Genomic DNA, 26,842 nt, shown 5'->3' with positions numbered 1-26,842 from the left:
TGATGTCTAAGAATCCTGCCCATCAACTCATACACTATAAACTGATCCACAAGGCTTATGCAACTCCATATGTGCTTCACCGCATGAAACGGTTACCTACCCCTTTTTGTACACTGTGTAATTCAAACTCTGTGGGGACATACATGCATATGTTTTTTGAATGTCCACTTATCAGTACATTTTGGGATAAGGTATTTCAAACTACTTCAGAATTGTGTGAGATGTTCATTCCCAAATACCCTAATATCTGTTTATTGAATGATGATTATGATCTAAACCTAAACAATTCCCAACGCAGGATATTTCATACTGCACTAACTGCAGCCAAGAAAGTTATATTTAAAATATGGCATGAACCCTCATTTCCAGCGGATAAAATGTGGCTTATTGAACTAAAAAATATTGCACTGTAAGAACGTTCCACTGCAAGAATTAACAGAGCTAAACCCCATACAATCAAAGCATGGTCCGATTTTATTGAGAAAATTTCTTATATAATAACTAGTTAATTCTCACCCCAGAGTTTTTTTTTTCTTTTTTTTCTGTGTATTGTTATTCATTTATTATTGTAATGTCTTTATTTTATTATTATTATTATTTGAAATTTCTTTATGTATTTTTATTTAATGCAAACCCTGGCTTGTATATAGTTGTTGCTAGCTATGTATGCTGGCTTTGTTCTGCAATAAATAAATAATAAAAAAAAAAAAACACGACTGAGCACTAATAGTGTACTCAACACTTTACACTGACATTTGAAGGATCACCTGACATTAAAGACTGAAGTAAGAACGCTGAAAAAAACCCATCAGATTTTAGCCCAGAAGAGTTTCTCTTTTCCTAAATTAAAGCAAAACTTCATGATATTGTGTTTATGAATTCATTCGTGTGTGTGTGTGTGTGTGTATGTGTGTGTTGCACTGCTGGAGTGAAGGTTAACCAGTCCACACAGTTCATGCGGCTATAATCTTTATTATCTTTTATTAATAAACTATGTACAATATTTACACGTCGGCTCCAGGTCTCTTGGATGAAGGTCTCTCAGCGACGTGGTCTCTTCTGGTCGCCGCGCGTCTCTGGTGAAGATGGGGAGCGGGACCGTTTCCCTCCGGCGTCCCGGACCGAAGATGCCGCACCTGCTGAGGACGAGGAGGGCAAAGGCTCGGTCTGGCAGGAGAAGGACGGCCTCTTTCTCTTCTCAGCAGCATAGGCCTCACTGAACAGATCGAGCGCAAACACACACAAGCAGACATCATGTGGTATTTGGACAAACACTAGAACATGCGGCTATGCCAAGTACAGTTTACTCACGCGTCTATGATGGGAATGACGTATCTGCCGCTGCCGTCTATCATGACTCCCTTTCGGTCTGGGTCGTCCACCTCCAACAGGAATCCCTGTGCTCTTCCGGATGCGCTTGTGCGGCGCGGAGCGGCTGCCCTGTGAATTGAGGAGTGACAGTCAAACTCTGAGCAAACAATCTGACTGATGAGGACAAGAGCTCAAGTTCACAGCAACCGTGAGCTTGGAAAACCCAGTTACCACATTAGTGGGGCAGTGCCTAATGTGGTGTCCCGGGATCCCAAGCAGCCTCATGGCCTCACTAGTGAACATCAGAACCATGAGAATCAGCTCAGACATCTCTCACAAAGCAAACCTGTCAGTGTCTGAACGCTCACCTGCTGGAGTAGTAGCACAGGCTGGACTGGTACATCACCGCTTTCAGCTTGTCCTCCTCTGACGCCTTTGCCTCAGCCAGATTCTCAGTCTGTTTCACAGGCATTTGCACATTTGAATCTTTTTCACCCTCAACCCTTCAAACAATCTCAAATCTCCCTAAGAAGCTGAGTGCGTGTGCGTATATTGTGTGCTTTACATTGCGTTTTGCTATTGTGCTATTCATTTGTTCAATACCTTCAACAACTGCTCCAGTGAGAGGAGTGAAGGATCAGCTCTAGGTGAAGGTTTACGCCAGCGTCCAGCTTGATGTCTGCAAAACAAAGGAGCTTGTGTGACTAAAACACCAGGGACAGACCAGGAGTCTTCATATAACATCTAACAGAGGACGCGTGTGCTCATTTCACAGCACTTACCCAACAAATCTTCTGTTTGAGGACTTCAGTCCCGCCGCAGGGATCCGTCTGATGATGACCGACGTGTTTTTAGGGATGAGAGCATCATCTGTGTATTCTGACAGCAAAATAAAATCAGAATCAGCACATAATTATGGAGCACGGTATACTTTGAGAGCCATTAGCCTTTTAAAACAGCCAAAACATCCCTACATGTCAGCATCAGCACCACCTTACAGCTTCCAGAAGTGTCTGATGTAACGCATCTAATGTTAGCGTAGAACAGTTGAAGTGTCTTTTCCTCAACTCACCTTCATCAGTCTGGGCGTTGCTGATCTTCAGCTGGCAGAACTTCAGCCTCTTGCTCCTCATGATCTGCCGCTTCAGCTCCCCCGCGCTGATGTTGAGGCCTTCAAACTGGAGCGAGTCGTAGGTGAGTCGACTCTGGAACCTGTAGTGAACACAAGACATACTGAACACAAACACAAAGCACAGCGTAATAAAAAGGGTCAAACCTGAGTGATGGGAACAGCAGGCGATCAATCGACGTATCCAACGATCAATAATATCGATAATCTGGAAAAATTGTCACGGAGGACGCAGAGATCAGATGCCAATCGACACAGCGAGATTCAAACAACACCCACAGGACTTCTTCTTCTTCTTCTTCCTGGTGTTTATTGGCGGTTCGCATTCTTATCAGAGCATTACCGCCACCTACTGTGGGTTATGGATCAGAGACTCTCTTATTTTTATTTATTTATATATATATATATATATATATATATATATATTTTTTTTTTACCTCTTGACTCTTCAAAACCCGAGCCTTCGATGTTGCTGCGTGTTCAGCTCCTCCATCTACAGCTCAGGTCCTTCACAGCCGAGACATAGAAAACATAGTAGATGAGAGGAGAAAGCTTAATATTGTTATAAATAAAATAATAATTAAGTTAATTAAATAAATATATTTAGACATTCTATATCCTATGTATTAACTGAGTTCTTTTTAAGAATTGAATCAACCATTTCTTTCCTTCCTGATATAAAAACTCTTTCAGTGTTATTTGTTCATCATTTATCTGTAGGTCATTAATTAACATATTTCTTTCCTCTGTGTATTTATTGCAACTAATGATTACATGTTCTACTGTCTCTCTTTCTCCGCATCCATCACACAACCCTGTTGGATGTTTTCCTATCATGTGTAATGTAGTGTTCAGCCCTGTATGTCCTATCCTTATTCTTGAAAGAATACAATCCTCCTTCCTGCTCCCCCATGATTTCAAAATCTGTCCTACCTTTGGTTGTATTGCATATAAATGTCTGCCTTTTTGTTCATTGTCCCAACTTATTTGCCACTTTTTGTGTATTCCCTTTTTAATTACTGATTTAAGTTCAGCCCTACTATACCTGATTTTCATTTCTATCCTCTCTTTTGCCATTACTGTTTTTGCTAATCTATCTGCTGCTTCATTGCCCTCAACTCCTGAATGTGCTGGTACCCATACAAACTCAACTATTTTGTTTTTCTGTTCTAAATTTTGTAATAATTGAAGAATTTCTATTATAATGTCCTGTCTAGTTTCCGATTTTTTAATATCCAGGCATAGTAACGCTGAAGTTGAATCAGAACATATTATCGACTTGTTTAGATCCATTTCATAAACTTTGTTGACTGCTAGCATAATTGCTAGCAGCTCTCCTGTAAATACTGACAAATGATTAGATATTCTTTTCCCTTCTAACACATCTAAACTTGGAATAATATATGCGATCCCCACCCGGCCACTTTGCGGATCTTTTGATGCATCTGTAAAAATGTGTGTATACTGATCATATTTTGTCCCGATATACTCTCTTGTTAGATATCCCTCTGTTAACTCATGTCCTTTTTCCTGTCTGTCTTTCAATAATTTGAGGTCTATTTTTGGTTGTGGTAATATCCATAAAAGTGTTGTTGGTAGAACTATTGATGGTATAATATTATATTCATTTAATTTCATTTCCTGCACTAATTCCTCAATAATCCAGTTAAAGCTATTAATTTTCTTTTTCCCATATTCCCAACATACCTCCATTAGTGTTTTTACAGGATGATTAACCTCTTGGCCTTTTGTTCTTGCCCAGTATGTCAATATCAGTTGTTTCCTTCTTAGTTGAATTGGCATTTCCCCCATCTCCACCTGCAAAGCTGGAACTGGAGAGGAAGAATATGCTCCGCAACAAATTCTAAGAGCTTGGGATTGTATTCTTTCAAGTTTTTCTAATTGTGACTTTGCTGCTGAATTGTATGCCACACAACCATAATCTAAAATTGCTCTGATCATTGTTACATAAATAGTTTTTAAAGCTAGTCTATCTGCTCCCCACTCACGCCCAGAAATACATCTCATTACATTCAAAATTCTTTTGCATTTCTCCTGCATCTTACTGATGTGATTACTCCATGTAGCTCTAGAATCTAACCACATACCTAAAAACCTGATCATTTTTACTTGTTCTAATTCTATATTATATATTTTCAGTTTTAGGTCAATACTACTTTTTTTGTTTGTAAAGAAAATATATTTGGTTTTTTCCACTGAAAATTTAAAACCCCATTTATTTGACCAGTTCTCAACTTTAATTAATGCTGTTTGCATTTTATTAACTATATGATCCACATTTCTGCCTCTTAACCATAGAGCTCCATCATCTGCAAACAGAGATTTATTGATATTTCTTTCTAAACTTGAAAAACATCATTAATCATAATTAGAAATAACAAAGGACTTATAACACTGCCTTGTGGAGTACCATTTTCAATAATTCCTCTACTCGACACATCTTTCCCAATCTTTACTCTAATATATCTTTCAATTAAAAACTCTTTAATCCAATTAAATAGTCTACCACTTATTCCTATTTGGTTCAACTTAATTAACAGGCCCTCCTTCCATAGCATATCATATGCTTTCTCAATATCAAAGAAAACTGCCACTACTGTTTCCTTATTAGTTAACGCTTTCCTAATGTCTGTTTCTAAATTAATAACTGAGTCCATTGTACCTCTTCCACTTCTGAATTCACTTTGATAAGGGGAGAAAAAGTTATTTTTCTCCAAGTGATACCCAAGTCTGTCAGTGATCATTTTTTCCATTAATTTACACATGTGTGATGTTAGTGCTATTGGTCTATAGCTTAAAGGATTACTAGGGTCTTTACCTGATTTTTTTATGGGTATAATTAATGAATCCTTCCATTCTAGAGGCAATTTTCCTTCTTCCCACACCCTGTTATAAAATTCCAGAATTTTCCTTAGTGACTCTTCACTTAACTTTTTTAACATCACATAGCTTATATCGTCTTGTCCTGGAGTTGATGTCTTGGTGTATTTTAATGCCCTTTTCATTTCTGAAAAGGTGAACAAGACATCTAACGTACCTTCGGTAACTGTCCTTTTTTCCATTATATTACAATTCCCGGATAACACTCTTTCTCTCATATTCTTACTTTCATTTGTCAAGTTATTGGAGCTGTTTACTTTTAAGAACTCATTTTTAAACATTTCTGCTTTATCTTTAACATTTACTGCATTCTTGCTTCCTACATTTAATACTGGGTATTCATATTCTCTTCTAATACCACTCATTTTTCTTATCATATTCCATACTTCCTCAACCGGAGTACTTTTCCCAATTTCATTACAAAACGATCTCCAATATTCTTTCTTCTTTTCTCTGATTATTTTCCTAGTTTCTGCCTGAGCTTTCTTATATTCTATCAAGTTTTGCAATTTATGTGTTCTCTTTAGAATTTTAAATGCCTTCCTTTTTTTTCTTACTGCTATTGTACACTGGTCATTCCACCATGGGACCATTTTCCCTACTCTTTTTCCTGAACTCTTTGGAATACTTTCATTTGCTGCATGCCGAATTACATTACTTAACTCTGCATATAGCCTTTCAATTTCAATATCTTCATTCATCTTAATTTTTTTCAACCCTTCTTCACTTATTTCTTTGAATTTCTCCCAATCAGCTTTCTCATACTTCCATTTTCCAGAATTACCTTTATTAACATTCTTATTCTCACTATTTATAATTGAACTAATAATAGGAAAATGGTCACTTCCAATTGAGCATTTCCTTATGACCTCCCATACTGTAATTCCACCCAGTGAATTTGACACAATTGTTAGGTCAAGTGCTGATTCTTTGCTTGTATTTACATCCATTCGTGTATATCCTCCATCATTCATGCATACCAAATTTTTCTTTTCTATAATCTCCTCTATTACCATACCATTTCTATCTGTTATTATTCCTCCCCATAGTGTATTATGTGCATTAAAATCACCACACCATATAACCCTTTCTTCATTTAGACCTTTAATTTCTTCCATACTATCCATTGTTAGTTTTTTACATGGGTTATAAAAATTTATTATAACATACTCTTTTATTCCATACCATATTTCTATCACTATATATTCCAGGTTTACTCCTTTTTCCAAAGTTCTATAAGGCATTCCTTCTTTTATAAACGTGACACAACCTCCACCTATACCTTCTTCCCTGTCCCTTCTTACACTTACATATCCCTTTAAAACAAAATCTAACCTTGAGTTCAACCAAGTTTCCTGAATACATATTACATTAGGTTTTTCTTTCATTTTACTTAAATATCCCTTAAACTCTTGTCCATTAGCACATAGACTTCTTGCATTCCATTGTAGGATTCTCAACATAACCCTACTAACCTATTCCTATCTCCTGACTCTCTTGAAAATCTGAACTGAGGCTTCTTCTTATATCATCACTCTTCAGACCCTTTATTTCCAGATACCTTTCTGCTGCTTTAATTATTATTTGTATCTTTTCTGTTCTTCTTTCTGTTTGGGCAGTGCAGTTAATTACTTCTACCATGAAGAGTACAAAATTTTTCTTGCTTACTAACGCCAAATCCTCTGATGACCTACTTTCACCAATTCTTTCTTCTCCTTCATTTTTCTTACCTGAATCCAATCTTACTGTTTCATTTGACTTCCTCTTTTCCCTCACCATCTTTACTGCTTCAGCGTAAGTTAGATTGTTTTTTTCTTTTTCCTGCTGAACTTCCACTGCCCTTTTTCTTGCCTCACAACCTCCATATGCAGCATTATGTCCTCCTCCACAGTTGCAACATTTCACCTCCACTCCTTCTTCACACTTTCCAAATTCGTGTTCCCCTCCACATCGCGCACATCTTATTTTTGATTTACATAAAGCTGCTGTGTGCCCATACCTCTGACAGTTGTAACATCTCATTGGAGGTGCATTGTATTCTATAACTGGGTAGCTGATGAATCCCATTCTGACTTTATCTGGCATTTCTCTTCCTTCAAATTTAATGCGCACCGACAGACTGTCCATTCTTCTTCCTTCTCTATTCATCTTCAATCTAACTGCGTCTATGACTTTACCTCCATCAAGATTCTTTTTTAATTCCTCCATTGTTACCCCAATAGGAACTCCTTTTATCACGCCAAATATCCATGAATTCTGACCTATGATCTTACTACTCGTAACAACCTTCTTCCCCACTGTTTTTACTTTCATTGCCTTATTTTTCTGTTCTTCGTTTTTGCACACAATCATTAACGCACCATCCTGAAGCACCTTTGCGAATGCGATTTCACCTACTTGTTTCTTTAATTCATGTGTCAACATCATTGGATTTATTCCTGAAACTCCCGTTTCTTCCTTGAATCTTAATATTATCCTAAATCCTAATTTGGCTTTTTCTCCAACCCCTTCCTCCTCACTCGCTAGCGAACTACTTTCCGATGCATCCTCCTTACCTTTTTTCCTTTTCCTAGATGCTTTTTTCCCGTATCGTCCTTCTATTTGTGTCCATCCTATATCCATATCATCCTCTTCCTCCTCTTCACCACTATTCTCTACTCTTAGAGTCTCCGATCCATTCCCAACTTTATTTTCTCGATTTCTATTCTTTGAATTATTTTGATTGTTTGAATTCGCCGCCATTACTCTGTCGACGTCATCAACCTTCCGCCTTCCGGTATATCGACCCCATCACACCCACAGGACGGTTGTCATGGATGCTGATGATGAACACGTGACGCATGCGCTGTACAACTTCCGGCAATATTATCATTATTAATATTAATTTTATTGATAGTAGTAGTAAAATCATTGCGATAAGTATAATAAAATAAACAGCAGAACAGTTGGCCATCTCTGAATAATACACAGCGACGTTTCCCTGCACGAACGATTCAGGCCTTCGCCAAGAAGACTCGGGTGAGTCGATGATTCAGGGATTGATTCAACTGTCCGTTCATCCTATTGGCTTCTTTGGCTGAATGAATCGTTCAATGCTTTACTCAAATAAAGCGGCCTCTTGCTGCCACCTATTGGGGGTTTGCTTTTTTGTTTTCAAAAGTACTTTGACACTTTTTTAAAGGCACCTTTAAGTTCATTTTTGCACAAAAGCTCGTCTCTGTGCGTTCCAAATGGTTTGAAATTTCCTTAGCACATGGTTTTCTTGATGCGTTTGAAATTTTCAATGTAAATCCACTCGTACTTGCATTTGATCTTTATTATGCCTTAAAATCAAAACTATACTAAAGGTGTCTTATCCAAATGCAGATTTTCATTCAAAACGTTATGACAGAACCATATTACTTTACAGTGGCCCATGGATATATATATATATATATATATATTGTAGCGGCTTACCAATGCCGCTATTGTTGGTAGAGTGAGCAAGTTTTTAACGCGTAAAAAGTCAGAGTTCGTAAGCAAATAGATGCAAATAAAAACATATTTATTGTCCAATCAACTTCCAATCAACAGAATTACTCAATCACTTTCCTTTATCTAAAAGCACACTTCTCTGTTTCCTTCAGTTACGAGACGATGCAATACGATACGGTCAAAAACTGTGTGCTTCCTACCAACACTGTCTTCCTCCATGCAGTGAAGCCACAGTTATATAGTCTCCTACTGACACCTTGTGGCCAATAGCCAAAATACAATGTATGGCTCCTACATACCGGCCCCTTAATTGTTTATGACAAAATGGCATAACAATTACAAATTTATACAATATGGAGCCTTACACATGAACTCAAAATGGTATCAAATATATATATATATACATGCAAATATATAACCTCAGTTTAAACACCTGTTTAACTGCTTATACCATAATTTTCCTATATTGCTTTTAAAAGTAGGCAAAGCTTACTAATTGAACGTTCCAAGATGTTGCATTTGGTTTGAACTTTTACAGATCTAACTAAACCTCTACTGTCTGGAAAAGTCTCAATCACTCTTCCCAGAACCCATGATCCACGTGGTGCTGTAGAATCTGCAATGATCACAATGTCGCCAACAGTAAGATTTCGATGTTCCTTGTTCCATTTTTGTCGCTTCTGCAACAATGGTAGGTATTCGCGTACCCATCTTTTCCAGAAGAGGTCTGAAATATATTGCACTTGTCTCCATTTTCGTTTGGCATATGAATCAGACCTTTCAAAAAAAAAAAACTCCATGCAGGGTTTCCTTTCAAAAGCAGAAGGTGGTTAGGTGTTAAAGCTTCCAAATCATTAGGGTCGTTGGAGATATTAGAGATGGGTCGATCATTTAGAATAGCCTCGGCTTCACACAAGACAGTCTGCAGGGCTTCATCATCCAATGTTTGTTGTAACACACACAGAGTTTTTTTTATCCAGTCTAATTAAACGTTCCCACACTCCTCCAAAATGTTGTTTTTTTGTTTTTTTTACTGTACAGTTGCCCCAGGTGTTTATCAGGTGTGATGCCTGCTCATCTGACCTTTGACCTCGGCACTCAACTGCTGCCAGTTTTCTTTCAATGCCATGAGATTTCTGAATTCTACATGCAGGAACCGATGCATTCCTTTTTTTTCCTTTTTTTTTTTTAAACAAAACAGATATGGCAGACACGGCCAAACATTGAAACTTTGGAGGGCATTGAGGGGAAAAAAAAGCACAATATCATCAAGGGGAATAAAAGGTTTGATCAAAGCGTGCGTTTACACACGTTCATTTAAATATGGACAAAACCAACATTGGGTTATTTTTGTTATTAGATTTAAAATGCACGGACCCTATTTGACCCAGTGTTCATATATACATATGTTTTTATGAATGAATATTTTTGCATATAAAAGATAATAAAAGACTGACTAGACAGATTAGATAGTTTAATAGACAGATTGACACGTGTAGTCATTCGTTCCTGTGTATTTGATGACTAGCTTCCAGCAGTATCTGGCTGCAGACTTGCATGCAATCTGAGACACAAAGCACTCAGCGGAGCTAGTGAGGTCACTGTGAGAGGCGGGGTTAGGGGTGCACACTCACTGACAGCCTAGATTTAGCCTGGTTTTAACCAAGCCGTCTATTAGACTTTTAACCCTTATGTATTGTTCATATTGTTCAAGTGGCTGTTTTTGCCCCCAATGACCTCCATTATAACTAAACTTGTTTTAATTGCAAAGCCATGACACCAGATAGTAACTCATTCTTTATTGTTGGTGGTTTCCCTGTTGGGATGAGATAAAATGAGTCATTTTTACTTTTGATGGTCAGTTGGCACCTTTAAACACCCCAAAAAAATGCTTGCTGGGATGGTACCAAGAGGCTGTGCTCACTTCTGGACAGAGGGGGTGTAGACTTGCAGCTAGTGCCGATAAGTGGTGCAGACGCTGAGGCTGTTCTGTATGCGAGTGTTGAGGTTTTGAAACATCAGCTGACAGCGTGTAGGTAGAGAGTAGCAGGTTCTGGGAGTAGATGAGCTTGTCACCGGTGTAGACTTTGACCGACTTGTGAAGTTACTCACAAGACCTCCGCTTATGGGACATTACCATTCAAATGAAACGTTTCCAGCAGAATATGACGCTTCAAAAAACTCCATCGGCACTGGTAACTATGAAAAACACGACTGAGCACTAATAGTGTACTCAACACTTTACACTGACATTTGAAGGATCACCTGACATTAAAGACTGAAGTAAGAACGCTGAAAAAAACCCATCAGATTTTAGCCCAGAAGAGTTTCTCTTTTCCTAAATTAAAGCAAAACTTCATGATATTGTGTTTATGAATTCATTCGTGTGTGTGTGTGTGTGTGTGTGTGTGTGTGTGTATGTGTGTGTTGCACTGCTGGAGTGAAGGTTAACCAGTCCACACAGTTCATGCGGCTATAATCTTTATTATCTTTTATGAATAAACTATGTACAATATTTACACGTCGGCTCCAGGTCTCTTGGATGAAGGTCTCTCAGCGACGTGGTCTCTTCTGGTCGCCGCGCGTCTCTGGTGAAGATGGGGAGCGGGACCGTTTCCCTCCGGCGTCCCGGACCGAAGATGCCGCACCTGCTGAGGACGAGGAGGGCAAAGGCTCGGTCTGGCAGGAGAAGGACGGCCTCTTTCTCTTCTCAGCAGCATAGGCCTCACTGAACAGATCGAGCGCAAACACACACAAGCAGACATCATGTGAGATTTGGACAAACACTAGAACATGCGGCTATGCCAAGTACAGTTTACTCACGCGTCTATGATGGGAATGACGTATCGGCCGCTGCCGTCTATCATGACTCCCTTTCGGTCTGGGTCGTCCACCTCCAACAGGAAGCTGCGGGGAATCCCTGTGCTCTTCCGGATGCGCTTGTGCGGCGCGGAGCGGCTGCCCTGTGAATTGAGGAGTGACAGTCAAACTCTGAGCAAACAATCTGACTGATGAGGACAAGAGCTCAAGTTCACAGCAACCGTGAGCTTGGAAAACCCAGTTACCACATTAGTGGGGCAGTGCCTAATGTGGTGTCCCGGGATCCCAAGCAGCCTCATGGCCTCACTAGTGAACATCAGAACCATGAGAATCAGCTCAGACATCTCTCACAAAGCAAACCTGTCAGTGTCTGAACGCTCACCTGCTGGAGTAGTAGCACAGGCTGGACTGGTACATCACCGCTTTCAGCTTGTCCTCCTCTGACGCCTTTGCCTCAGCCAGATTCTCAGTCTGTTTCACAGGCATTTGCACATTTGAATCTTTTTCACCCTCAACCCTTCAAACAATCTCAAATCTCCCTAAGAAGCTGAGTGCGTGTGCGTATATTGTGTGCTTTACATTGCGTTTTGCTATTGTGCTATTCATTTGTTCAATACCTTCAACAACTGCTCCAGTGAGAGGAGTGAAGGATCAGCTCTAGGTGAAGGTTCACGCCAGCGTCCAGCTTGATGTCTGCAAAACAAAGGAGCTTGTGTGACTAAAACACCAGGGACAGACCAGGAGTCTTCATATAACATCTAACAGAGGACGCGTGTGCTCATTTCACAGCACTTACCCAACAAATCTTCTGTTTGAGGACTTCAGTCCCGCCGCAGGGATCCGTCTGATGATGACCGACGTGTTTTTAGGGATGAGAGCATCATCTGTGTATTCTGACAGCAAAATAAAATCAGAATCAGCACATAATTATGGAGCACGGTATACTTTGAGAGCCATTAGCCTTTTAAAACAGCCAAAACATCCCTACATGTCAGCATCAGCACCACCTTACAGCTTCCAGAAGTGTCTGATGTAACGCATCTAATGTTAGCGTAGAACAGTTGAAGTGTCTTTTCCTCAACTCACCTTCATCAGTCTGGGCGTTGCTGATCTTCAGCTGGCAGAACTTCAGCCTCTTGCTCCTCATGATCTGCCGCTTCAGCTCCCCCGCGCTGATGTTGAGGCCTTCAAACTGGAGCGAGTCGTAGGTGAGTCGACTCTGGAACCTGTAGTGAACACAAGACATACTGAACACAAACACAAAGCACAGCGTAATAAAAAGGGTCAAACCTGAGTGATGGGAACAGCAGGCGATCAATCGACGTATCCAACGATCAATAATATCGATAATCTGGAAAAATTGTCACGGAGGACGCAGAGATCAGATGCCAATCGACACAGCGAGATTCAAACAACACCCACAGGACGGTTGTCATGGATGCTGATGATGAACACGTGACGCATGCGCTGTACAACTTCCGGCAATATTATCATTATTAATATTAATTTTATTGATAGTAGTAGTAAAATCATTGCGATAAGTATAATAAAATAAACAGCAGAACAGTTGGCCATCTCTGAATAATACACAGCGACGTTTCCCTGCACGAACGATTCAGGCCTTCGCCAAGAAGACTCGGGTGAGTCGATGATTCAGGGATTGATTCAACTGTCCGTTCATCCTATTGGCTTCTTTGGCTGAATGAATCGTTCAATGCTTTACTCAAATAAAGCGGCCTCTTGCTGCCACCTATTGGGGGTTTGCTTTTTTGTTTTCAAAAGTACTTTGACACTTTTTTAAAGGCACCTTTAAGTTCATTTTTGCACAAAAGCTCGTCTCTGTGCGTTCCAAATGGTTTGAAATTTCCTTAGCACATGGTTTTCTTGATGCGTTTGAAATTTTCAATGTAAATCCACTCGTACTTGCATTTGATCTTTATTATGCCTTAAAATCAAAACTATACTAAAGGTGTCTTATCCAAATGCAGATTTTCATTCAAAACGTTATGACAGAACCATATTGCTTTACAGTGGCCCATGGATATATATATGTGTGTGTGTGTGTGTGTGTGTGTGTGTGTGTGTGTGTGTTTGTTTTTATTACATGGTGGGGACCTCAGCATGATAGCACACTCACAAAGTGGGGACCAAAAACATAGTGGGGACCGATCGCCCGGTCCCCACTATGTTTTGCCTTTAAAAGACTCAGGGGGCGTTGCTGATATGCCTAGTGCAGTTTTTTCACTGATCCCCACCTTGACCATTTACCTGAATTGAGTGTGTAAGTGTGTGTCGGCGCACTGCTCTATAGCGCTCCTGTAGTCGGATGGCGGTACTGCACCCTGACACACGCTTGACGCAATTCACACACTCTGCCTACTGCACATGCGCAATCTCATAAGTGAATCCGACTTTAATCAACTTAATTAAGATCTATCATCAAATTATTCGAATTTTTGGGTAAGTTAGAATGTTTTTCACCATCATAATGTAATAAAATAGGTTATATGACAAATACTTATGTTGCATATTTTGACAGTTATCAGGTATAGTTAATTAAATGTTTTAACGAATTTCCTGGGTGTTTTAATCGATGTTGTTTCAAATTACGTATTAATATAACACTGATAAGACACAAACTACAGTTCGGTATGTAATTTAACTTGTTTACACGAGTAAAAGTTACTCGCGCTAATGTGCTAACGTGCTAACTGCCCGGTGCTACGTGAGTCAGAGGCCGGGGTGGAGTGCATGAGCCGCGGTCAGACAGTCACCAATCACCGGGCGGCTAAATGGATCGACGGAGGATAAAACCATTAAAAGATGCGGAGAAACACATCACCAGCTCCACTGACAAGACCCATTCACTGGAAACCGAATATATAGAAGGTTACTAAGGTATGTTTTCATAGTTCTTGTATCGTACTTTTTAAATGGTTAATTGCTTTAAACATTTAACGTTAATCCTGAAATGACACTATTATATACTATTTATACGTTAATGTAGTAATATAACGTTAGAGGTTATAATTAAAATGTGGGGCTATCTGGTCCTAGAAATGTACTTAATTTATTGTTCTATGACGTGTAGAAACGTTTTATTTTAGATAAATAATTATAATACATAAATGTTCACTGTGTGTGTTTTATTTATTTATTTGCTGTCAAATGGTAGCCTTTTACAATAAGGTTAAATTAGTTAATGCTGGTTAATGCATTTACTAACATGAACAATACATAATACTTTATTACAGTATTTGTTCATGTTTGTTAACTTTAGTAAATGAAAATAAAGTTGTTCATTACTAGTTGAACACGCACAATGCATTAATTATTGCAATGCATTATTACTGGTACAAGCATGAATGTAGATTTGAATAATGCATTAGTAATTAGTAAATGTTAAACTGATTAATAAATGCTGTACATGCATTGTTCATTACTAGGTCATGTTAGTAAGTAGTAGTACATTAACTAATAAAACCTGATTGTAAAGTGTGACCTGTAAACAATTAAAGTGGAAAAAAAGTTCTTTAAAACTGTCCTAAGAAAGAAGAACAGGTGTTCAATAGTATTAGAACAACATTGAGGAAAGGTTCTGATCCACTTCAAAAGGTTTACTGTATTTATAATTCACACACAGAGAGGATGCTAATGTGAGGTTTTTGTAGTTTTTGAACCCTACACATTTCATTAAATCTTTTAGGTCAGAGTTTGCGTTGTCCACATTTATTAAAGGAAGTTTTGTGGTTGAGTACAAATGATAGAGCTTGTGGAAGCAAAGCATATATGAGATATAATAAAAATACTGTCTTTATGTTTGACTTTATATGGTAAAACAAGAACAGGTGGTTAAGTGTTTTCCCCATTCAAATGTACATGTATATATTATATTCATTCTGTTTGTATTCATGCCATAGTTTAGCTTTTTATTGCTATGAGAGGGCATAATTAAAATGTTGCTTGCTCTTTTCTCTTAGTTTTGCAGCATTGATGCCGATCATGAGGACGATCTGCACCCTAACTGCACTGTCAATAAGATCGTTGTTCAGAGAAAACCTCATTTGTGCCTTTTTGCAATCAGGGATATTTTCTTTGGAGAGGAAATAACGTTTGACTATGGCGCATGTGATTGGCCTTGGAGAAAGGTTTGACATTTTGATTACTTAATACATTAATCCTTAATACATTCAGCAAAGCTAAGAGTTTTTTAATGTTAATATAGATTAAGGGTAAATCTGTTCAAAAATAAAGAGTTTGCATCATCCATAAGAGATAATGAAATCAATCTCTTAATATCTTCTTCTTGTCTTAATGGGTAAAAAAGTTTAATTAATTGGGTAATGCTTTACTTTAAAGGGGGGTTCATAAGACTGTCATGAAAGCTTTATAGTCATGACATGACTTGTATAACAAAGCTGTTTTTAAATAGCTTTCATTGAAGGATGCCCATATGACTGCAGAAGAAAACTGCTCCGACAACTCTCTGATGAGGTATGTTTATTAGTATTATTATTATTAGTAGTAGTAGTAGTAGTAGTAGTAGTAGATGTTGTTGCTGTAGTAGTGCATTTAATTGTAATTATTTAACTTAGTGTGTGTCCTAATTTATGAACATATGCAATAGTGTAACATTGTGGGGACCAGAGGCATGTTAGAGAAGCTGTGAAACACACTTAGTCCTCAATACACACACAGTACGGTCTGACATAGTGGGGACCAGGAGCCCTGAGTACTACTGTCTAATTATTATTTTGTGTTTTTTATATTCAGCTTTCATTGAAGTATGATCATATGACGAGAAGAAGAGAACTGCTCTGCTCCAGTAGGAGACCCACAACCCTCTGATGAGGTGTGTTTAAATTTAATAATAATAATAATTATTATTAGTAGTAGTAGTAGAAGTAGAAGTGTGTGTCCTAATTGGTGAACGTATGCACTAGTGTAACATTGTGGGGACCAGAGGCATGTTAGAGAAACTGTGAAACACACTTAGTCCTGAATACACACTCAGTACGGTCTGACATTGTGGGGACCGGAACCCTTGAGTACTGCTGTCTAACTAATATAAATTTTTTTATTTTCAGCTTATATTGAAGGATGACCATATGACAGAGGAAGAGAACTGCTCTGCTCCAGCACGTGACCCACAACTCTGATGAGGTGTGTTTAATGTTGTTGTTATTTTTATTAGTAGTAGTAGTAGTAGTTGTAGTAGTTGTTGTTGTAGTAGTAGTGCATTTAATTGTAATTATTTTCTTAATCAAAATCTAGAAATGAAATAGAGTGTGTGTCCTAATTGGTGAACCCATGCACTAGTGTAACATTGTGGGGACCAGAGGCATGTTAGAGAAGCTGTGAAACACACTTAGTCCTCAATACACACACAGTAAGGTCTGACATAGTGGGGACCGCGACCCTTGAGTACTGCTGTCTAACTAATATATATTTTTTATATTCAGCTTTTATTGAAGGATGACCATATGACAGAGGAAGAGAACTGCTCTGCTCCAACACGTAACTCACAACTCTGTTATTGCATATCAGATTCAACGAACCGTTTACTACGGATTTCATGTAATTTTGATAACTGTGCATTAATCAGATGTCATCAAGCTGCTGTGCCGTCAGCCAATCGTTGTATTGCTGATAATGATTTTGAGGATCGATAGATCTGTCACAACACACAGTCACAACACCTCTCAGATCAGTTTAATCTGATTCGCAAACTTTTTTGAAGAACCAAATTAGCCTAAGATGAGTTATCAAGATTAAAAGATCCAGGATCTGTAATATATTCTTAGATTATTTAAGCGAGGTCCGAAGAACAGACCCCTGGACCCTTGAGTACTACTGTCTAAATTATATTTTTCAAAATAAAAATTATAAATTATATATAAAAATATATAAAATATATTTATAAGATATTTATAAAATTATATATAAAATATACATTTTTAATTATATACAGTTAAAGTCAGAATTATTAGCCCCCTTGTTTATTTCTTGTACTAAATTTCTGTTTAATGGAAAGCAGATTTTTTAAACACATTTCTAATCATAACAGTGTTAATAACTCATCTCTAATAACTGATTTATTTTCTCTTTGCCATGATGACAGTAAAAATTATTTGACTAGATATTTTTCAAGACACTTCTATACAGCTTAAAGTGACATTTAAAGGCTTCACTAAGTTAATTAGGGTAACTAGGCAAGTTATTGGAGGGATAATAATATTGACCTTAAAATGGTTCATAAAAAATTAAAACTGCTTTTATTCTAGCTGAAATAAAACAAATAAGACTTTCTCCAGAAGAAAAAAATATTATCAGAAATACTATGAAAAAATTCCCTGCTCTGTTACACATCATTTGGCAAATATTTGTAAAAAAGTTTTAAAAAGGTGGGCTGACTTCAACTGTATATACTTTCATATATATATATATATATATATATATATATATATATATATATATATATATATATATATATATATATATATATATATATACACACAGTTGAAGTCAGAATTATTAGACCCCTTGGAATTTTTCTCTTCTTTTTTAAATATTTCCTAAACGATGTTTAACAGAGCAAGGAAATTTTCACAGTGTGTCTGATAATATTTTTTTCTTCTGGAGAAAGTCTTATTTGTTTTATTTTGACTAGAATAAAAACAATTTACATTTTTTTAAACACCGTTTAAGGGACAAAATTATTAGCCTCTTTAAGCTATATTTTTTTCTCGATAATCTACAGAACAAACCATCATTATACAATAACTTGACTAATTACCCTAACCTGTCTAGTTAACCTAATTACCCTAGTGAAGCCTTTAAATTTCACTTTAAGCTGTATAGAAGTGTCTTAAAGAATATCTAGTCTAATATTATTTACTGTCGTCATGGCAAAGAGAAAATAAGTCCATTATTAGAAATGATTATTAGAAATAGTTATTAAAACTATTATGTTTAGAAATGTGTTGAAAAAAATCTTCTCTCCGTTAAACAGAAATTGGGGAAATAATAAACAAGCTGTCTAATAATTCAGGGGGGCTAATAATTCTGACTTCAACTGTATATAAAGAGTTTCATTGCAGAACGAGATATATCCATTTAAAAAAATGTTGGTAATTTTGACATTATTTTTCAGGACATCAACAGTCAAGTTCATTCACAATTTTTGTACATTAAACTATAACTTGAGCTCAGTGAAGGCCAGGAACACAATATTTTCAAATCCAGGATATTTTTTATTTAATTTTATGTCTATAATTAAGTAAAAAAAGACATGCCAAAATGCTACATATTAATCCAACCCACATTGTCAAACATGGAATAATATATGCAAAGATTGATTAATAATAATAAGATTCTAAGTTAGATTTGGCCAGAATGTACACAACATAACATAACATAACTTTTTTTTTTTTTTTTTGCAAAACGCTACATCCACCTTAGGCTATATTATACTACATTAATACCATTACCAAAAGCTAGTGAATCAATGTTTTGTTTGATAAGTAAGATTAAGTTAGTTAGATAAATGACCTTTAGCTTGGTACAGAAAGAGTGGGGGGCGGCTCCTTCCACACCGCTGCAGAAAACCAAACCTGTATGATTAGAGCGGGCGGAGCTGAGTCCGTGACACAAACTTGCCTCGCTATGTCATATTTAATGAATTATTTCACTGTAATAATAATAATAGCTTATTTATTTGGTTGTGAAAAAGCTAAACCGTTTTCTCCATAACAACATGTGCCCTTTAAGTTCCTTTGTAATAAATCAACAACAACAAGAATTAATTTTAAATAATAGGTGCAACCACATAAATAAATCTTCAGATAGGCTACTCAGCTACATTTAAGAAATTATTTAAAAAATAAACTTATAAAGAACACTTGCAGACAGGTATCTTGTGATAGGGAGTAGGAAAAAAGGCGCTCCTAGGCCTTCTCTTGACATCAGCGGAGACTCGTTCCCTGCTGCATTTGTGTATTGTTGACGCAGACGTATCTTATTCTGGTCCACTTTTGTGGCCTTTTTATAATTTTTTGTGAAGTTGAAGACTTCATCTTCTATCGCTAAATCAATGAGCAAACTCTGAGCACTTCACCGGTAATGACTCTCTTCCCAGGGGATGCTGAGCTCGCGCCGCATCCTGAACGCTCTCTAACTGTTATATCGCACTTTGTAAAGAAACTGGTCTGACGGATATTGCGTTTTGTGAAAAAAAAATACGTTTTGTACTTGGCCTAAAATGTGCATTCTTAAATGTTATTAATGGCAGCAATTCACACATAGATTAAGGTACATCTGAACAGTGATTTCCAATAATAAAATCCAAATGTCAAAAAATGCCGTTTATCGCATTTTGCAACCAAACTCTTCATATGTATGTGTGTGTTATGACTGTATGACTGCAGAAGAGAACTGCTCTGTTCCCACAACTCAGTTTTTCTGGGACTTGAAAACAGACGCTCAGCAGATTTTAAAGGGGGGAATCTTGATCAAATCGTGGGTTTACACACAAACATGTAATACAGTGCCAGATTTTCTGGATGTTATATACACATTTGTATTTGCAAACATATACCATATTGTTTTAAATGATGTATTTTTGTGTGGGTTTTTACATTCAGAGAAAGTTACAGTGGATCGTGATTTTGGAGGAGGTGAAGTCCAATCTAAAAGGTAAAAATATTATTTATTTTTCTAATCAGATTTTTTCTTTTTTTCAGAATGTTTATTTTTATCATGATATGTATGTGCTATGTTTGAAAACTATTTTTAAGCTACCATCACACGCTTTTACCCATTAAAAAGAACAACACAAAATCAAATAAATATTTTGGTAAGCTTTATGCAGAGAAGTCAACTCTCAGACTTGATTTTTACTTTCAGAGTCCCCTCAAGTATCATCACCATGGTACAGTGTCTGTGAAGATAGTGATGCAGACCCAGCATTCACAAAAAAGAGAGGTATGATCATTAAAGTTAATTTGTGACTGACTTGTTTTATTGTACAAGTCCAAATGCACAAGCTCATTTACATAACATGTAGGGTAAAACAGGACAGAAGCACATTACTTCCATGATGATTTCAGTACAGTTGCACTTGATGTCTCATTTCATGTTAGTTAAACAATATTGCTAAATACTTTGGAAAAATATACTAATTGCATATCTGGTTACACTTTATTTTGATAATTTACTTTACTACTACTACTAACTACTAACTACAAGTAACTGCAACTACTTGTCAACTAACAGCCATTAGACTGTCTGTTAGAATCAACACTGCTAATGCTCTACTAAATTTATATAAGAATTAGTCATATTGTACTAATTTTGAGCGTAACCTAACAGTCTGCTGTACTATTTACTGAGACCAATGAGAGTTGGTTTTATTGAGGTAACCTTAACTGTCAGCTAATACTCTACACTCTAAAATTAATAAAAATAAGTAATAATAATTAAATTAGCAGTTTTTCATAATTTGTTTTTATGAAATCTGTTTGTTTCTGCTTTTGAATTGCATTATGGGATCTTGATCTTTCTTCCAACAACTTTTAATCTTAAAAAGTAAAAAAAAGTGACTTTTTGTTTGGGTTGTTGTTGTATATTATGCTACAGAAACCTTGTAATAAACTGCCGGTACATTTTCTGTTATTCTAAAGACTTATTTATCTCTATATATTATTTCTTATACATTATATTATTTCAAACTACTAAAATGTCAGTAAAAGTCACTTTGTTAAACTGTAGAGTTGAATTTTCAACATCAAAAGTGCACAGAGCAGAGATCAACATCCCATAATGCAATTCACCACCACAAAAAAACAAACAAAAAAAAAAACACTTGTAAATCACAAAATACAGGAACTGGTAATGAACAGATATCTGTTACAGTGTAGTGTTTTGAGCTAAACTTGAGCTAACAGTCTGCTAATACTCTACTGATAATCAGATGAGCGTTAGTCTTATTGAAATACTCTAATACATAATACTTTACGGTGAGATAATTAACGTAGTTGCAGAGTTACGCATAGTTAGAAGAATGTCTAAACTGGACTATGGAATAAAGTGTAACCCCATTAACCAGATTTGAAGTTAATAGGAAGTATTTTTTAATCCATCTCCATCTTAAGTATTTTTAATAATAGGCAAGACATATTTTTCTAGCATTTTCTATCACAATATTAAACTAACATAACAGCACATGTTGTAAAAATGACTGAACATTTATGCAACTAAAACCACTTTTTTATATTTTAACCACCCATAGGTCCCATAAAGAGAAGATCCTGGAGCAAACAGGAAGTACATGCTGTGGTGAAAGCTGAACCATTGGCTCTAAAAACCAGAGATCAGCTTTGGATTTTTATATTAAAAACTGAATCTCGGCTCTTTAGATAAAAAATCTGAATAACACTTTTATAGTAAGTATACACTATACATCATTAGTTTAGCACTAACTCTACATTAATAGACTTTAGGAAGCAGTTTATAAATACAGCTTCAAACGCTGTATTCTTGACTTGACTTAATTGTATTTTCATGCTTTGTTACTGATTCATTTTTCATTACTATATTATGTATTGCATTATTTACAAACTATTTGTATATAAGAGTAGTTGGTGGTTTTTAAGATAATTCAGAATGAGTTATTAAATGATTAATAAACTATTCAAATGAGCATTTATACATGTTATATTCAGGCATATAGTAATTGTAACCATGTGTGTTAGTAAATGCTATAATAACACAACTTCATGCAGTTTTGTGACCTAAGGACTGTTTATAGTTGATAAATCCCTTATAAATGTCAATTTAAGGCTCAGTATCTAATGAACAATAAATCTTTGCAATCTTATTTTAAAAATTCTGTAAAGTTTAAACATTGCAAAATAAAAATACAACATCATTTCAAAACAACAATTAACAATATGACAAGATTCATTTCAGTGTTTCTGTGATGTTTGCACTGTACAGTAATTTTATATTTTGATAAGATTGCAAAGATTTATTTTTCATTAGATAGTTTCATTTGTGTATCTTGAAATTAATGGAAAAAAAAAAATATATATATATATCTTCTTTGGCCTTAGTCCCGTATGATTGCGGGGTCGGCTCTTTTTGGAACAAGTCCTTCAGTTTTAGACTTGTCCATATGATAACGACTTTTTTACACCTTCCGGCCAGCCTGTCATATGGGCCTGTCACACTCATACACTAGGGACAATTTAGCCTTCCCAATTCACCTGTAGCATGTCTTTGGACTGTGCCTTTGCACCCGGAGGAAACCCACACGAATGCAGGGAGAACATGCAAACTTCTCACAGAAATGCCAACTGAACCGAGGTTCAAACCAGTGACCCAGCGACCTTCTTGCTGTGAGGCGACAGCACTACCTACCGCGCCACTGCTTCACCATATATATATATAAAGCTATAAATCACTCCCCCTTTTAATTTATTTCTTTTTTTCTGTGTAGAATATAGCTGAGATTTTAATTTTCATTTATAAGGGATTTATAAAGCATCAATAGTCCTCACTTTAGATTAGCTCACAAAACTGCATGAAGTTGAGTTTATAAAGCATTATTTAACATGCAGAAAAACGTATTATATGCAGGGCTCCAAACCGGTTCAAGGAACGGAAACGAAAAACAGAATCAAATGACATTTTTCAGGAACAGAAACGAAAACCGAAAAAAAAAGATCAACTTTAATCGTTCTGAACAGAAATGTTTACAGTTAAACGGTTAATAATGTTATTTTATCGTTCTCTTTATTATATTATTTTTGGGAGACAAAAAGCATTAATTTAAAGCATGTGAACAAATGCGACGGTGACGCTCGTTTTTATATAAACTATAAATGTCTGGCCGTGATGCGTATTTAGGCCTATGCCAGTCTATAAAAGATAATGTAGCTTAAAACACTTTAAAATTTTAGAGAACGTAATACAGTTTGCACAACCAATGTTTGGTCTTAATAACCTGCCCATAATTAAACGTCATGTAGCCTACTTTTTGATTACTTGACCAGCGGATTAATGGCAGCACCAGCGGATAAACGAGATCTGAGCATAATAGGTATGACCAATATGTGCATAACCAATATGCAAAGTCAAGAGAGTGCACGACTCCATAGGGTAACGTAGCCTAAACTGCGCACACTTGATTATGTAATGTGTGAAATCGTGGACGCATCTCAAAGAGCAAAGCATAACTTATTAAATGCCCATGCTTAATCGGTCATCGATAAGGTCTATCGGTTTTAAAGGGTTACCGACAATAAATCAATCGAGTAATCGTTAGCATCCCTAGTTTAATCAATGAATGTGTTAAATTTTAAATTTATATTAAAGATGAATAAGGCAAGAATATGATAATGATACTTTTTAGATTTTTACACCTACAAAAATATCTTGTGGTAGTGCACTTGTTTAATAAAAATCTTTGTAAATAGGTTATCTGTAAAAAACGCAATCAGAGCCAATGACATGTAGAAGTAGTGTTGCCTAAACGGCTATTAAATTTCTAATAAAATTAAAACCAAAGTATAAATCATTGCATTTTTCGTTTGATAAAAATATACAGAAACGAAATAAAATCATAAGGATGCTAGTTTGTAATTTATGTTAATAATAAATAAATTACATGCTTAGACTATAAGCTTAACGGCTATACGCTGCCAATAGGCCACTAATAAATATTATTTTACTTTGTACTGGATTATAATGTATATTTTACTATAAAAACTAAATATAGCATGTCTTACTGTCATTTAAAACAAGTAATTCAAAATACACATCAGAACTGTAGACCTGCAGTGTGTAAACTGTATACAGGGGGTGTTGGTCAATCAATAGCCTACAGCACATAATTGAACTAATTATGATGCTAACTGTAATTTAGCTCTTAATATAGGCCTACGATATATTTTCTGGTGTTTAATTTTGCATGAGCAAATAGCAGTATAGCCTAAAGTAAATTTTTTAAAAAGATTTTACTAATATTAATAATAATGGATATAATAAATTTAAATAATAATTGCACTGTGCAGTGTACTAAATATTTGTATTAGGCTACATGACTGAAAAACTATTTCATAACAATTTTCATAATTTTTACTGCTATTTCATATTATACAACATCTAAATGTAGGGCCGGGCCTGCGCTCGATACCAAGGAGTGGGGCTGTGTGTAGAGGGAACCGATTGGATTTTCTTTTTTTTTTTCTTTTTTTTTTAGCCCTGATTATATGCCTGAATAGTAAATGTATAAATGTTCATTTATATAGTTTTTTAATCATTTATTTACTCATTCTTAATGATCTTAAAAAACACCAATTATTCTTAGACAGTTTGTAAATAATGCAATACTTCATTTAGTTATGAAAAATGAATTATAAACAAAGTATGAAAACACAAAAATTGAGCACATTACACATGCTTATAAGTCAACAATAGAGCATCTAGCTGTGTTTATAAACTGCTTACTATTAATGTAGAGTTAATGCTTAACAAATGATGTCTATTTGGAGTTTTGGTGGCTTGGTTATATGATGAAGGTTTTGCATTTGTGGGGTTCAGTTCTTTATTAATATATTTTAAAATATTTTTAATGTTTTTTTTTTCAAATAGTTAAAATACGACAGAAACAGAAATAGAACATACTGGTGGGTTTTAAGAGTTTACCCAAAAATGTACATTATATTATTAATTACTTGCCCTCATCTCACTCTAATCCCCTGAGACCTTCATTCTTCTTCAGACTCAAAGGAAGATAACTTAGATGAAGTGCAAGAACTCCTCATCCTCCATAGACAGCAAGGGATTGAAACAATTTGAAGGAGAGGAATTAATAAAAGAATCTTCATTTTGAGGTGAACTAACCGTTTAATATTATTTGCTATTGCACTTAACTAAATGTGCACGCAGACATGGAAGAGTTATGTGGAAGCTTGTTATACCCAATGAGAACTGCTTTTAGACAAGCAAGAGAGTTTCATGGATTTTGTGTTTACTGTTTTTTTTGTGTTTAAAGGTTTTGTGGAAATTATTTATAATAAATATAACATTTATTAAATCTATTCTGGACCATTTCCTGTTTGGATCTTGAGGTTCCTTCTGTATTCAAATTACATTTTTTATAAACTGACCTGCTCTTCAAATGAAAATTCTAAAGCAGTTTACTGTCAAATTACTTGATTGAGGTTTAAAATTTAATATTAGTAAGGGTGCTGATCTGATCCCCACGTTGCCTAAAAACTGGTAATGTGTGTGTAGAACTGGTCCTTACTTTGACTAAAAAACGGTAATGTGTGTGTAGAACTGGTCCTTACTTTGACTAAAAAACGGTAATGTGTGTGTAGATCTGGGGCCTCATGTATCAACGCTGCGTTCGCACAAAAACTTTGCGTACGCCAGGTTTCACGCTCAGAATTGCTCACGTTTGGATTTACTAACGATGAACTGAACGTGGGAATGTGCGCAGCTTCACGGCAGCTTTCTGGCAGGCGTACGCACATTTTTTGTGCGTGTCTGTTTTATTTCCATTGGCGACTCCTAGAGGCAGTTGTGTTAAATTCCTCTCTACAAAGTGTCTGAGCCTTGCAATGGCAGCTGTATGAGACGGGTTCATATAGTAGGTATGTAACATTTCCATACCATACAGTTGACCAGCTAAACATTAAAGCGCAAATTGCAGCAGTCGCAATGTAATCTATTTACTAATCTAATCTATCAATTATTTATTATTATATGTACTGTATTATTCCACTTGTTATTCAAAATAGCAAGTTTATTTATATATTTATATCCGGCGCGTACTGTTTTAGACAATAATAATTAGTGACTGGGAACAGAAGATGAGAACAAATAAACGTTAGAAATAGGTGTTTGTAATGGCAGCATCAGACGTAGTTCTTCAAAATGTGTATTTGCTAATAATAGCACGCGCTCGGCCTGTATCTGGCTCGGAAGCGCCGGTGTCGATTTAACCCAGAACCGGGTAGAGCTCACTCCTCCGCGGTAAACAATTCGCCGTCTGATTCCATGAGATGTAACGTTATGATAGATGCACTATGTAACTGTGATTTTTTTTCTACACATACTTTTATGTGAGAAGCAATGACCATTCGAATATGGTATAAATAACATGGTAACAAGGTATATTAAACATAAATATGACGTAGA

The 26,842-nt window shown here is 36.1% G+C and overlaps 2 protein-coding genes and 1 long non-coding RNA gene across 7 annotated transcripts; 1 reads left to right on the top strand and 2 right to left on the bottom strand.

The window, feature by feature from the left end:
- Positions 1-958: 958 nt before the first annotated feature.
- Positions 959-8,109, bottom strand: LOC141375800 (E3 ubiquitin-protein ligase RBBP6-like). Of its 2 annotated transcripts, XM_073910730.1 has the most exons (9): positions 7,897-8,109; positions 4,148-4,272; positions 2,878-2,947; positions 2,384-2,792; positions 2,094-2,190; positions 1,915-1,990; positions 1,680-1,768; positions 1,312-1,440; positions 959-1,216 (listed from the first exon to the last, which is right to left on the bottom strand). In XM_073910730.1, exons 4-9 carry the CDS (start codon positions 2,541-2,543, stop codon positions 1,042-1,044), a joined length of 726 nt encoding a protein of 241 aa, XP_073766831.1. In that variant the 5' UTR covers positions 2,544-2,792; positions 2,878-2,947; positions 4,148-4,272; positions 7,897-8,109; the 3' UTR covers positions 959-1,041. The 2 variants fall into 2 exon arrangements, with proteins under 2 accessions (XP_073766831.1, XP_073766830.1); XM_073910729.1 differs by lacking the exon at positions 4,148-4,272.
- A 1,902-nt stretch (positions 8,110-10,011) lies between these two features.
- LOC141375791 (E3 ubiquitin-protein ligase RBBP6-like) lies at positions 10,012-13,659 on the bottom strand. 3 transcript variants are annotated; one of them, XM_073910713.1, is made up of 7 exons: positions 12,722-13,297; positions 12,432-12,528; positions 12,253-12,328; positions 12,018-12,106; positions 11,881-11,941; positions 11,639-11,778; positions 10,012-11,543 (listed from the first exon to the last, which is right to left on the bottom strand). In XM_073910713.1, exons 1-7 carry the CDS (start codon positions 12,879-12,881, stop codon positions 11,369-11,371), a joined length of 798 nt encoding a protein of 265 aa, XP_073766814.1. In that variant the 5' UTR covers positions 12,882-13,297; the 3' UTR covers positions 10,012-11,368. The 3 variants fall into 3 exon arrangements, with proteins under 3 accessions (XP_073766814.1, XP_073766816.1, XP_073766815.1); XM_073910715.1 differs by having other exon boundaries at positions 12,624-13,090; XM_073910714.1 differs by lacking the exon at positions 11,881-11,941 and having other exon boundaries at positions 11,275-11,543; positions 12,722-13,659.
- Positions 13,660-13,982: 323 nt separating this feature from the next.
- On the top strand, positions 13,983-23,563 carry LOC141375796 (uncharacterized). 2 transcript variants are annotated; one of them, XR_012384605.1, is made up of 10 exons: positions 13,983-14,095; positions 14,370-14,533; positions 15,616-15,783; positions 16,068-16,129; positions 16,409-16,487; positions 16,723-16,798; positions 17,098-17,152; positions 20,278-20,329; positions 20,540-20,617; positions 21,924-23,563. It is a non-coding gene; the product is annotated as an uncharacterized lncRNA (long non-coding RNA). The 2 variants fall into 2 exon arrangements; XR_012384606.1 differs by having other exon boundaries at positions 14,366-14,533.
- Positions 23,564-26,842: the final 3,279 nt, after the last annotated feature.

Source organism: Danio rerio, chromosome 8, assembly GCF_049306965.1.
Source record: "Danio rerio strain Tuebingen ecotype United States chromosome 8, GRCz12tu, whole genome shotgun sequence".
Classification (NCBI taxonomy): Eukaryota; Metazoa; Chordata; class Actinopteri; order Cypriniformes; family Danionidae; genus Danio; species Danio rerio.
The sequence above is the reverse complement of the archived record's forward strand: the minus strand, read 5'-3'. Positions and strand labels throughout refer to the sequence as shown.